At 53.3% G+C, this 13,329-nt stretch overlaps 1 protein-coding gene across 1 annotated transcript in view; it reads left to right on the top strand.

The window, feature by feature from the left end:
- Positions 1-13,329, top strand: part of CNGB1 (cyclic nucleotide gated channel subunit beta 1) — a 99,551-nt gene that overhangs the window by 12,549 nt on the left and 73,673 nt on the right. The window contains exons 3-12 of the mRNA XM_017878912.1: positions 2,435-2,492; positions 2,779-2,851; positions 3,884-3,974; positions 4,076-4,106; positions 4,335-4,380; positions 6,029-6,104; positions 6,406-6,454; positions 6,855-7,017; positions 8,433-8,508; positions 9,590-9,626. Coding sequence (XP_017734401.1) covers positions 2,435-2,492; positions 2,779-2,851; positions 3,884-3,974; positions 4,076-4,106; positions 4,335-4,380; positions 6,029-6,104; positions 6,406-6,454; positions 6,855-7,017; positions 8,433-8,508; positions 9,590-9,626 — 700 coding nt within the window. The remainder of the gene's footprint in view (positions 1-2,434; positions 2,493-2,778; positions 2,852-3,883; positions 3,975-4,075; positions 4,107-4,334; positions 4,381-6,028; positions 6,105-6,405; positions 6,455-6,854; positions 7,018-8,432; positions 8,509-9,589; positions 9,627-13,329) is intronic.

The raw sequence follows: 13,329 nt of genomic DNA, 5'->3' as shown, positions 1-13,329 counted from the left end.
ATGAGAAAACTCAGGTTCAGACAGTGGATAGGGCTGGCCCAAGGCTAGCATTTTCTGTAAAAGGCTAGATAGTAAATATTTTAGGCTTTGTGGGTGATGCTATCTCTGTTAATTACTCAATTCTGCTATTATAGTATGAAAACAGTTATAGGTAGTGCATGAATGAATGAGCATAGCTGGGTTCCAATACAATTTTATTTATAAAAACAAGCAATAGCCTAGATTTGGCCCACAGGCCGTATATTGCTAACCTCTAGAGTTCAGAACAGAGCTACTCACAGGAGCCAGTCCATGAACTGTTTATTACTAGTCCACGATGATTAAGCAGTTTGTACCAGAATGTAAATCTACTCTGTAGCTAAGTACACTGATTAGTTTAGTTGCTATTTATTTTGTACCAAGACTTTCTCAATGAAGGAAGCAGTGCATTGATAAACATTCTGGTGCAAACTGCTTAATCATCATGGACCATTGACAATTTGCAGACTGGCATGGATCCATGGACCACACTGTGGAGTATTTCTCCAGAACTTTTCCTCTGCAACCCATCCATTCAGGAGGTGGATGACAACTAATTCAGCAGCTCAATTCGACAGATTTGATTGAGCTTCTAATTGATGCCAGGCCCTGTGCTCAGTGCTGAAAGCATAAAGATGAATAGGCATTGCCCCGGGGGGTCAGCAGACAAGAGCCCAGCCAGTTCATTCTGCCAACAGATACAGGTGGGGAGGAGGGAACGTGGTGAGCCCCAACATTGGCCTCAGCTCTCCCCTTCTTGGGGAGTCAGATAAGTGTGTCAGACCAAACTGTGGGAGCTCAGAAGAGGGAGAGTCATCTTCACTTTGGAGATTGGCGGCTGATGGGGGAAAGCTTTTTAGACGCAGAGGATGGAGCAGAATTTTAACCCAGTGAGATGGAGATGCTGGGCATTCCTGGCAGAGGAAAGGCTGTTACTAGAGAAGGGCAGGGTGTGTTTAGGAAACAGGTATAGCGTGTGTGTATGCATGTGTATATGTTGCATGTATATACACATATATGTCATATATGTGTAGTGTGCTCTTGGTATGTCTGTGTCTGCACATATGTATTTGCAAATTGGGTGTGCATGACAATGTATGTGAACATATATGTACATGAATGCATGTGTATGTGTTTGCACATATGTTTATGTGCACTTGTATTAGTATGTCTGTGGTTCCATGTGCTTGTGTGACATGCTAGTGTGTATGTGTATGTGTCTACATATTTCTGAGTATGTGAGTGTACTCATGTATTTCTATGTGTATGCATGTTTGTGTGTCTGTGACTATGTCATGTGTATGTGTATATACACATATTTGCCTGTCTCCACATGTGTATATACACATTTTGTGTCTGTGCATGGATGTTCGTGTATGTTTAGATGCAGAAATCTATGTGTATGTGCATATCCATATGCACATGCTTGTGTGTATTTGCAAATATGCAAGTGTGTGACTGAGCATATGTGTGTATACACATATTTCTGCACTTGTAATCATATACAATGTACCTATGCATATGTGCATGTTGTGTGTCTCTACACCAGCAGGCATATGCATGTGTGTATCTGTATGCATGCATGTGTGTATATGCACGTTTGCATATGACTGTATGCACATATATGTGTGTTGGGGCATGTATGCACATGTACATACACATGTATATATACGTATGTTTTTGCCTGTACATGTATGCACATGCACTTATTTTTGTGTCTGCACATGTGTGTATATGTGCATGTTGGTATTTATGTGTCACTGTATGTATGCATATGTATGTGTACATACGCTCATATTGTATGTCTGTTCATGTATGTATGTGAATGAGTGAGTATGCATACATTTGTGTGTCTGTGTATGTGTGTGCATGTATGTTTGTTTGTACATACACATATGTGCATGTCGTAGCAGGAAGTGTGGCTGCAGAGGCAGGTGAAAGGCAGATAGCAGAGGCCAAACTCCACCTGGCTACTAGGGAGGAATGGAAAGTTTGGGCCAGAAGGAGAGGGAGCGCCCTGGTGGGGGATAAGGGGCGTGGGCTCCTCCCATCTCCCTCTTCCCCTCAGCCTGCCTCAAGACTTCATAACTGTCTCTAAATGGTCCTCTCCCCTCTCAGGCCACTGAAGTGGGGCTGCCTCCTGGGGATATTGTAGGTCTGGGAGGCTGGGAGGCCACCTTGGACCTTGGGGGCTGTGAGGGCCCCCAGCCCCAGATGAGGGGTCCCTGGGGCTAGGAGGAAGGGAGTATCCCAGGTGGAAGGTAAGGCCACCAGGATTTATAGAGACGATGCTGAGGAAAGAGTTGTTTGGGTCTTTTGTGGGGCAGGGATCCCTTGAGGGAGAATCAGGGGCTGCCCCTGTCCAAACCAGACTGGTCTCACCTAGGGCTTACCTGGTCGTGTTCGAACCCTCTAGCCCCCCGAAGAGTCATTCAAGGAGGAGGAAGTGGCTGTGGCGGACCCAAGTCCTCAGGGTGAGTGAGAGTGCGGAAGCCCAGGCTGGCAGAGCAGGGGGGCCGGCATTCTCCCCTTGGAGCCTCACAGAGCCCACGAGGTTGGCAGACCCATTTCGCAGATGAGGAAACTGAGGCTCAGAGAAGCTAAGGGTGGGCTCCTGGAGACTTCAGTTGAGCTGAGCTGGAGCCTGGCTTTCTGACCCCTTGGGGGCTCTCTCTGCTTCCCTGACTTGATCTCCCCAAGCAGGGTAGAAATGGGGCTCTCTGAGGCCCTAGATCTGAAGGATGAGAGATTCTTTTCCAGAGACCAAGGAGGCTGCCCTTACTTCCACCATATCCCTCCAGGCCCAGGGCGCTGAGAGTTCTGAAATGAACAGGTACTCTACCACCCTCCCCTATCTTCAGGACCAACCTGCCCCCGACTCCCCTCCCAGCTAGGGAGCCCTAGGGATGGGGGGTGGATGAGTACTGCCCTCAGCTCTGCTGTCATTCTGGGGAAAGCCCTGGGACATCCTGGGAATTGGCTGAAGTGAGCTTCAGGTGGAGGGTGGGCTCTCCCAAAGTAAGCCTGAAGCTCCCAGTTTGTAATTTCTGCTGGAAATCCAGAGTCATGCATTCATCTCCATTCACCCCATTCATTCATTCCTTCACTCATTCATTCATTAGACTGCTGGCTCCTTGAGGGCAGGGCAATGTGACCAAAAGAAACAGTGGGTCAGAGCTGCATAGTGAGCGCCCCTGTACAGGGGGCTGGACGTTTCTCAGTGCTCGGGTGAGATGCAGGTCCAATGGGGTCAGAACTTCTGCTTTTCCCAGAGAAGCCAGAAATCCAGGCTTTTGGATGGAATCTCCCAGTTGGTTCAGACATTTCAGACCATGGTGCTTGGGGCCTGAGCATGGCTGGGGCCGGGCTGGCCTCAGGCAGGGAGGCTGTGACCTTCACATTTAGGCTGCTCAGCCTCTGCCACAGCATTACACCAGCAGCAAACCTTGGCCCTTCGGGAGCATGATGTGTGCTCAGAGCAGGACAGTGGGAGGCAGGAGGAGAGGAAAGTCAGCTGCTCTGTCCTAAGCATCCATGGGGGTGACTCCGAATGGCACCCAGTCTGCCTGGCCTCATGAAGCAACAGCATCCCCCATTTTCCAGAGAAGCACATGGAGTTTCTAGGGGAGGAGATGGGTCTGAAGTCTCACAGTGGGGAGACAGTGGTTTAGGATTCCAGCCAAGTTCTTTTGGACACTGGGCTTGCCTTGGGCCAGTGGTACATGCAGGTGCTTTCCAATAACCACACCACACACATACAGATGACAGTGACACTCAGGGATGGGGACTCACCTAGTGTCGGGCCTCGAGGGCCTCATCGAGCTAGGGGAAGTTGACGGCAGGCTGGTGTCTCTGTCCATCACAGTCCCAGCCGCAGGGTGCTGACCTGGCTCATGAAGGGCGTGGAGAAGGTGATCCCACAGCCTGTCCATAGCGTCACGGAGGACCCAGCTCAGGTACTACTGGGGCTGGAGGCTAAAGGGGCTGGGTCGGAGAGGGGCTGTGGGGGGGCTGCCCTTGGGCTCCCTGCCCATGTCTATCTGTCTATCCCTGGCAGATCCTGGGGCACGGCAGCACTGGGGACACAGGTAAGACCAAGGGGCAGGATGGCTTTTCAGCGGCGGGGCTGAGGGGCTGAGGGGTTGCTGGGATGGACCCTGCCCCTTGGGAGCCTCTGCCCAGGCCAGATCTTCTCATCTGATCCACCCTGAGTTCGAACCTGGGATTGAGTTGGGCTCTCAGTGCCCACTCCAGGCTGCCCGGGGGTTGGGGCAGGTCTGCTGCTGACTGCCTTTCTGTGTTTTCTAACCCTGCAGGGTGCACAGATGAACCCAATGAGGCCCTCAAGGCCCAATACATGAGGTGAGTCCCTATCCCTGAGTGTTACTGTCATCTGTATGTATGTGGTGGGAGGAACAGGGCCTTGGGTTCAGGAGCAGGGTCTGTTACCACCTCAGGGTATGACCTTGGACGTGCCTCCCGTCTCCTCTGGGCCTGTTTCCAGCCATAGAATGGGGACAGTGGACTGTGTGCTGCTCATAGTTTGTGGCAGAAGGTCCCTGGGTGCACCCAGGGATGACTGAGAGGTCCCTGGGCAGGGCTACCCTCTGAGAATAGGGAGGGGCAGGGATGAGCTCTTCACAGGTGGGCTTCATGTAAGTAGGCTCCGTGTGGAGCCTGGAAGCAGGGCCTGGCTCACTGTGGGGGACATCAGGGTGCCCAGGCTGGCCTCAGTGTCCGACTTCTCAGAGCTGACTCAGGGAGGGGTGGCTGCCCCATCAGTAAGGGTGGCAGGCTAGCGGGGGGACTCTGGCAAAGAGGGGAGCCAGGGAGCTCCGAGAAGGGGCCCTGCTGAGTTTCAACTGCCTCTTCCTTGCAGGCGTTTAGGCCCTGTGTGGCCAGGTCTTCCAGGCTTTCAAGAGAAGCTAGAAATCTAGCTTTTTATGTAAAACTCTCAAATTTTAGTCAAGAAGTTTTCAGGACACTGTAGACTTCCAAAGTAAGCTTGAAGCTCCCAGTTTGTAATATCTGCTGGAAATCCAGAGACATGCATTCATCTCCATTCACCCCATTCACCCCATTCATTCATTCGTTCACTCATTCATTCATTAGACTGCTGGCTCCTTGAGGGCAGGGGCTTTTGTCCTGGTCACTACTGAACCCTTGGTGCCCAGCACAGCACCTGCCAGAGTGAGGACTCAGCACACATGGGACAAATGAATGAACACATGTATATATAATCACATACTTCATTCATTCATTCATTCATTCATTCATTCATTCATTCCTTGCTGCAGCTTGCTCTCTGTGTGTTTTGGTCCTCTATTTCCTTCTGAGACGTATGCTGCTGATTCCTGAGACCATGAAAGCAATTTAGGGTGAGGGTACCTAGAGGACTCACCAGCCTTCTTTTGGGCCATACTTGGGGGAACCGGTTGTCCTGGGAACATGGTGCTTCTCTGAAGAGAGTGGGGCTTCCCAGAGGCCAGATGGATTTGGGATCCAACCCTTGAAATTAGGACCAGCCACATAATTAATTTGTGGGGCCCCAGACAAATGCAAATGCAGGCCCCTTAAAATTTTTTTTTTAATGTTTTCAGACTGTGACAGCAGAGTATGAAACCAAAACCAGGTCCTTCTAAGTCTAAGGCCTTGTGTGATGGCACGGGTCACACTCCCATGCAGCCAGCCAGCCCTGTCTGTTCTAGCACAGGGAGCCCCCAGAGCTGCACTCAGGTCCTCAAGCGGCTCTTGCCTCTCTCCTGATGCCCCAGGAGGCCACGGCTATGGTTCCAGAGCCTGGTCCAGCCCTGGCTCAGAATTGGAGTCTGGCAGGATTTCCCCACCCCCTTGGGGCCCTTTGAGAGTTTCCAGGACAAGGCCCCCACTACGCAGAGCAGCGGTGGAGGCCACAGAAGGGCTGGTTGGGGCCTGGCCCCGCGGTGGGCTGTTCGGTAGTGCACTGACCCGTTCCCTCAGGGTGCTCTGCTGACCACTGGCCCCTCCACAGGCCCGGGTCACGGCTGCTCCTGTGGCTGGAGCAGAATCTGGAGAGAGTGCTTCCTCAGCCCCCCAAATCCTCTGAGGTGAGCCAAGGAAGGGAGGGGCAGGGAGTTGAGTATATGGGGGGTTTCTGGGGCCCCAGGAGGGCCTGTCTCCTCCAGCAGGCTGTCCCCACCCCCCTGGAACTCAGGAGAGGGCGATGCCCCCCTTGGAGAGTCCTTGATGGGGAGGAGTGACTGCGAGAGATGGCGGGGATTCAGGAGGAGAGACCCCCCTAACCCCCCCAACTCACCAGCCTTGGGCCAGTGCACAGCTGGTAGTGGGGTTGGGGAAGTGCACAGAGCTTGCTGTGGCCCATGACCTCGTGTCCTGTTTGTCACCCAGGTCTGGAGAGATGAGTCTGCAGTTGCTACAGGTGCTGCCTCAGACCCAGGTACAGGGAGGGGAGCTCGGGAGGGGGCTGCCTGGGATGGTCACGGGCTGGGCTTAGGGGTCAACTGGGCCCTGGAGAATCCCCCGGAGGCCCTTAGCCCCACCCAGACTAGGACAGGGTTCAGGGCTTGCCAGGAGCAGGCTGTTGTGGGGGACATCAGAATCCCCTCCCCAGTCCAGACTGGGAAGCCAGAGTCCTGGAAGAGATGTGTGGGTCTTGGATAAGTCCCTTCCCCTCCCTGGGCCTCAGTTCCCTTGTCTGTCTGGTCTGTTTGAGAATAGGAATGGGTGAAGTGGTCCCAAAGGGCTCCCCATTCAGTCCTGTTAGTGCCTTGAATCTGGCCCCTGTGCCCTTGAGGGGTTGGAGGAAGTCTCTAGCTCCTGCTTTCCCTGCTGCTTAGTGCCTCCAGGACACCCCCAGGAAACAGAGCCCAAGCTGCAGCCCCGCGAGAGCGCCCCCCTGCCCACGCCTGTCCCCCTGCAGCCCAAGGAGGAACCCAAGGAGGTGCCAGCTCCAGAGCCCCAGCCTAGCTCCTCCCTGCCACCACCCAGGGACCCTGCCAGGTGAGCCACCCTCAATGCAGCGCCTCCCACCAGGGAGCAGGATGAGTACCTTGTCCCTGCCCAACACCCAACCTCCAGGAAACCTGGAAGAAAATTCAACTGGATGTGTGCTGACCCCTTCCCAAGGCAGCCACATCAGCTTCGTGCCCTTTCCCACATTTCTATGCATGTCCAAGCTTTCAAGCTTTGGGTACTTTTTTTTTTTTTCCTTCAACACACACCTGACAGGAGCAAACTATACATACTCTTCTGCACTTTACTTTTTTTTTGAGACTGAGTCTTGCTCTGTCTCCCAGGCTGGAATGCAGTGGCATAATCTCGGCTCACTGCAACTTCTGCCTCCCAGGTTCAAGCAATTCTCCTGCCTCAGCCTCCTGAGTAGCTGGGATTACAGGTGCAGGCCACCATGCTGGCTAACTTTTGTATTTTTAGTAGAGATGGGGTTTCACTGTGTTGCCCAGGCTGGTCTAGAACTCTTGACTTCAAGCAGTCTGACCACCTCGGCCTCCCAAAGTGCTGAGATTACAGGCATGAGTCACCCCGTTTGGCTTGCTTCTTTTTTTTTTCTTAACCTGAAAAATGTGTCTTAGAGGCGGTTTTATCCACACAGGTCTTACTGCATTCTTTCTTTGACAGCTGCATTAAATGGATGCACCAGTTTTTATTTAACCACTCAGTGGACATTTACATTTGTTTTCACCTTTTGCCACAATCAATAGCCCGTGCATGCGTCATTGAGTTCATGCACAAGTAAATCTGGAGGATAAATCAGTGGAAATGGAGTTTCTGGGCCAGAGGATACATGTATTTAAAATGGGATACAGGCTGGGTGCAGTGGCTCACGCCTGTAATCCGAGTACTTTGGGAAGCTGTGGCAGCAGGAGTTTGAGACCAGCCTGGGCAACATAGCAAGACTCCATCTCTACAAAAAATTAAAAAAACAAAACAAAACAAAACAAAAAAACAGCTGGGCATGATGGCATGTGCCTGTAGTCCCAGCTGCTCAGGAGGCTGAGACAGGAGTGAGCTATGATCACACCAGCCTGGGCCACCAAGTCAAGAAAGAAAGAAGGAAGAAAAAAAGAAAGAAAGGAAGGAAGGAAGGAAGGAGGGAAGGAAATTAGGACAGGTGTTGCCACTTTCCATGTGTGAGATGCCCAAAATGCACTCCCTTCCAGGGATGGGTGGGAGGGTTGGGGGAGCCTGAGCTACCTGGTGGGGCCTGAACCAGAAGCTCACTTAGGGAGGGTGGAGGGGGGGGGAAATGGTTTTCAGGCTGGAAACCTGGGCTCTGGATCCTGGCAGGCTCTGCCTTTTGGCAGGTTTGTTTTCTGCCTTGGGAATGAGCTGACTTTGGCCTCAGTTTCCCCACAACCCTTCCCACCTGGACACAGCACACTCTCTCCCACCCGCAGGCTGGTGGCGTGGGTCCTGCACAGGCTGGAGATGGCTTTGCCGCAGCCAGTGCTACATGGCAAGATAGGGGAACAGGTCAGTGCTGGGTGCATGAAGTGGGGGCCTTGGTGGGAGGGGTCTTGGGAACTCGGGTAAGGAGCAGGATGGTTGGCCTGTGTCCCTGGGGTGTGAAGGCACAGCAGGAAAAAGGGACCCTGTAGTAGAAGCCCAGCTCCCCCAGCCTTCCTGTCTGCATGGCCCACGTTCATTCCACCCACTCTGAGGCACAATGGCCACAGGGCTGAGACGTGGTGGCCCAGCCCCTCCTGCCAGGAGTTCACAGTCAGTGGGGGAGGTCCTTCCATGGGGGAGCAGAGGGGACATGGGGCACAGAAGTGGAGCCTCCTGGGAGCATCAAGGAAGGCTTCCCAGTGGAGGTGGCCTCCAAGCATTTGCAAAGGTCCAGGGATACCCAGATTCTGGGAAGAAGTAAGGCTCACAGGAGCTGGCAGACCCTATGTGCATTCCTGATAGCCTAGGGCTCCAACATGAGTGGTCGGGGAGAGCACTCATGCGCCCTGTCACCGGTTCCTCTCCTTCCTCATGAACCAGGAACCTGGCCCTTTTTTCTTGGGTGCAATTGAACGTCTTTATAGAAGCACCTGGAACTGGGAGGTGGGAAGCCTAATCTCTCTCCTGGCTGTGTGGCCTCCGCCCTGGCCTTCTCAGAACCTCAGTTGTCCCAGCTGACCAATGGTCAGTTGTTTACAGAACTCTTTACCTGCATTTTCATACCCAGGGCTGTGAGAATGGAGGTAAAGAGTTCTGTAAACAAAGCTGTCTAGGCCCCAGAGACAGGAAGGCCTGGCCAGGTCCTGGGTCTTTGTGTTACTCAGGGACTCAGCCTGGCTCTTCTGAGCAGGTGCCGCTGCTGTGGCTGTCTGGGGTCGCCCCCATCTTGCTTCACTTGAGCCAAGGCTCGAGCTCTCAAAGCCCCCTCCCCCCACCTCAAATCCTTCATTGGCCTTGGGCACAGTGGGACTGACTCTCTTCTCCATCCCATGGTACAACTAAGGCTTGGAGAGGTGGGTCAAGGTCACCTTGAAGGGGTGGCTGAAACGGGGAGGCTGGTGAAGAGGCCATGGCAGGATTTTCCCTTTTTTCTCTCTCCATGCAGGAGCCTGACTCCCCTGGGATATGTGATGTGCAGACCAGTAAGTGACACATTACTGGATCCCCATGTGCATATTAGGAAGGGTTGCTTGGTGTCCTTGGGTCTGACTATATGTGGGCAAGGGGGCTGTCCCTGGCCAGACCTGGACTCACACAGGGGGCAGTTAGGGTCTCCTGAGCTGGAGCTGAGAGAGCCCTGTGCTCTGCAGGCCCTACCTCTGTTCAGCCTGGCCAGGTAGCCAGAGCCTGGCCCAGAGCCAGATGGTGGCTGGAGGCCCCAGGAGCCTGGTGTCCAGCTTCTCTCCGGAGCAAACAGTCCCGGGGCTAAGTCAGATGAGCTCTCCTTCCTGCTGGTAATGTCCAGAGAGCTTCCCCATCCCCTGGCAGTTGGGCAAATGGGTTTGGCCAAACCGAATGGAGAGGGGTGGGGTCTCACTGGAGGAATCAGGCCTCACAGCCTCCAGCTCCCTTGAGCTGGAGGGCTCCCTGTCACCTGCAGCTGGGTTGGGGAGGCATGTGATGCCCTTTATCCCAGCCCTGAGCCAGGAATCGGGGAGAGAGGACTGAGACCAGTCCCGAGCCAGGAATCGGGGACAGAGGGCTGAGACCAGTCCTGAGCCAGGAATCGGGGACAGAGGGCTGAGACCAGGAAGGGGCTGGAGGCAGGATCTGTTCTTTCTTCACTTCATGGCCTCCAGAGAGGCATGTGGTGAACAGGCATTCATTCATCCATCCATCCATTCATTCATTCAGTACATAGTTAAGGATAGCCTACTATGTGCCAGGCCTGTGATGGGTTCTAGTTGTGAGCAGAGCTCAGGGGCTGTGGGTGGTGGCGTCCCCTGTTCCATCCTGGACACAAGCCCTCCAACCACAGGCCTCAGGGTGTGCCAGGGCTCTGAGCTCTGCCCTGTGTCTGCAAGGCTGTGTCCAGCCCCAGCCCCACTAGGCCGATGGTGGTCTCCATGAGTGCCCTGAAGCTGGGGATGGCCGCTGTGGCCTGAAGCACACACTGGCCAGTGCACTGTGGAGCTCAGGTCTGATGGAGAGGCATGGGGGGTGTTACGGTTGATGGTAATCATGGCGATGACATGAGAAGAGCTGGCCTGTCTCAAAGCAGAGCATATGCAGTCTCTCATGAAAGCTCATGGCCAATCTGGGGTAACAGAGCAGAGACCCTCATGGCTGTTGGGGCAGGCAGGGGGCAGAGCTCAGAGAACCAAAAGCACCTGCCCAAGGTCACAGAGCAAATCAAGTCCACCTGGCCTGGCAGCCTCCGCTTAAAGGAACTAAAAACATTTCCTTGGGGGCAGAGAGCCTCCAGAGGGTCTGCATCTGAGGATGGAGCACCAGAACCCTCTTCTCTTCCCCTCTGGAAGGAGGCGGGATTCTCTGCCAGCTGTGGCCAGGGCCTCCCTGTAATGTCTGGAGCATGTGAGTTATGGGTGGACGCTGGGTGGCCATGTGGGCAGGCTCATGGGGACAGGGCGGGGAGCTGGTTTGGTTTCCTTTTCTAGGGCTGCCGTAACAGATGTGTACACACTGGGCGGCTTAGAACAACAGACACTGATTCTCCCACCATTCAGCAGCCAGAAGTCCAGGGTCAAGGCTTTGGCAGGGTCGGCTCCTCCTGGGACTCTGAGCGAGACATGCCCGTGCCACTCTCCTTGCTCCTGCTGGCCACTCTTGGTCCTTGGCGAACCTTGGCTTCTGGCTGTTCTCCAGTTCCCGCCTCCGTCTCTACACACCTTTACCTCCGTGTCTGTGTGTGTCAAGCCTCCCTCTCCGTTCTTTTAAAAGGACATCAGTCATTGGATTTAGGGCCCACCCTAAATCCGGGATGATCTCACTTTGAGATCCTTAACTTAATCACTCCTGCAAAGAAGCTATTTCCAAATAAGGTCACATTCACAGGTAATGGGGTTAGGACTTGGAATTATCTTTTTGGGAGACACTATTCCACTCACGTCCCATGTCATGGGGAGACTCTTAGGGGCTGGGGGTTTTGTGTCCCCTGCCCTCCCCATTCATTCACTCATCCACTCACTCACTCACTCATTACTTCCGCCTGTCCACCCAGCCACCCACCCTGTCTTCTCCTTTGTTTCAGGGGTGATGGGAGCTGGAGGTCTCTGAAATAAGGGAGAAGGGAATCTGGGAGAGCTCAGATGGACACACGGATGGAAGGAAAGAAGGATGCCCTGAAGAGAAGACCTTCCGGGGGGAGGTGGCCACTGACTCCCCACCCTATTTGAACAGCGAACCCCTCCCTGTCCACACACTCCCAGGCAGGACAAGGGGAACCAGCATCACCTGCACCAGCCCCAGAGCCTCCCAGACCAGAACAAGGGGAAGGCCAGCCATGGGCAGCCTGCAAGATTTAGGCTAGACAGCAGGACTTACCCCCAGAGGGCTGTGGAAAAGCCCCATAGCTGGGCGTGGTGGTTCATGCCTGTAATCCCAGCACTTTGGGAGGCTGAGGCAGGATGATTGCTTGAGCCCAGAAGTTCGAGACCACCGTGGGCAACACAGTGAGACCCTGTCTCTAAAAACCCTTTTTTTAATTAATAAATTAAAAAGCCCCATGGAGGGAGGACTCAGTATTGAGCATCTCTTTAAGAGGATGCATGCACAGCTCCCAGTGTGGTACCTGGCACAGTCAGCACCTCGACAAGATACAGTTTTTCCCAGAAGAGGTTTCTCCCTAGGCCTGGCCACACTCTCTCCTTCCAAGGCTTGGGGACGCCAGCGATCAGCAACAAACATTTTCATTAACATTAAAAGAGCGTAAATGAGCACATCAAACCTGTGATTGCATGATATTATTGCTGAGGATAAAGCTAAAAGAAGGGTTTAGATTTTAAAAGTGGGTGGACTGAATAGCCCTGGGCTTGGGGTATTGGGTTGCAGGAGGGGAGGAATTAGCCAGGGCTCCTGAGCCGGGGATCCTGGCTCCCAGCTGGCCCACGTGTCTTTGTTAGGGCCATGGAGTGATTTTAAAAATTAGAATTGATTGCCGACATTTAAAAATCAGGTAGCTTTACATGAAAAAATCCGGCTTCTCTCGAAAACTGGGTAGACCTGGCTGTAATGGGCCCACACTGTGCTTGTGAGGACAGTCTGGGCAGCTGCTGGCACCTGAAGGCAGGTGGCACCTGCCCCTTCATTTGTATACATCATCACCCTGGCTGGGCAGGCCTTTGGATTCCAGATCCCTGAGGTCTCAAACTGGTGATGAGGTGGGGCAATCCCAGTAGAGGAAATCCCAGTAGAGGAAATATACTCCCAGTAGTATACAGGAGAGTGGTGGGACTTCAGCTAATGTGGAGCCTAGCATCCTTAATGCAGAAGATAAAACTAAAGAAGTTGGGGCCTCACTCTAAGAGACTAGGCTGTAGGCAATGGGGAGTCATTGAAGGTGATTGAGCAGGGGAGTGACTTCAGAAAGATTACTCTGAGGCTGAACAAGCATTGGAGACAGGGAGAGCAATCAAAGCAGAGACCCTTGCAAAGCACCTGGGGCCAACTATGAAGAATGTCCTACCCCAGACTTTGTGATTCAAGAGTACTGGGAGCTGGGAATCTGGTTCTGTTTTTTTCCCTCCCCTCTCCTCCTCTCCCCTCCTCCCCTCCCCCTCTCCCCTCCTCTTCTCTCCTTCTCTTTCTTTCTTTCTTTCTTTCTTTCTTTCTTTCTTTCTTTCTTTCTTTCTTTCTTTCTTTCTTTCTTTCTTTCTTCCTTCCTTC

Source organism: Rhinopithecus bieti, unplaced genomic scaffold, assembly GCF_001698545.2.
Source record: "Rhinopithecus bieti isolate Rb0 unplaced genomic scaffold, ASM169854v2 scaffold_11161, whole genome shotgun sequence".
Classification (NCBI taxonomy): domain Eukaryota; kingdom Metazoa; phylum Chordata; class Mammalia; order Primates; family Cercopithecidae; genus Rhinopithecus; species Rhinopithecus bieti.
The sequence above is the reverse complement of the archived record's forward strand: the minus strand, read 5'-3'. Positions and strand labels throughout refer to the sequence as shown.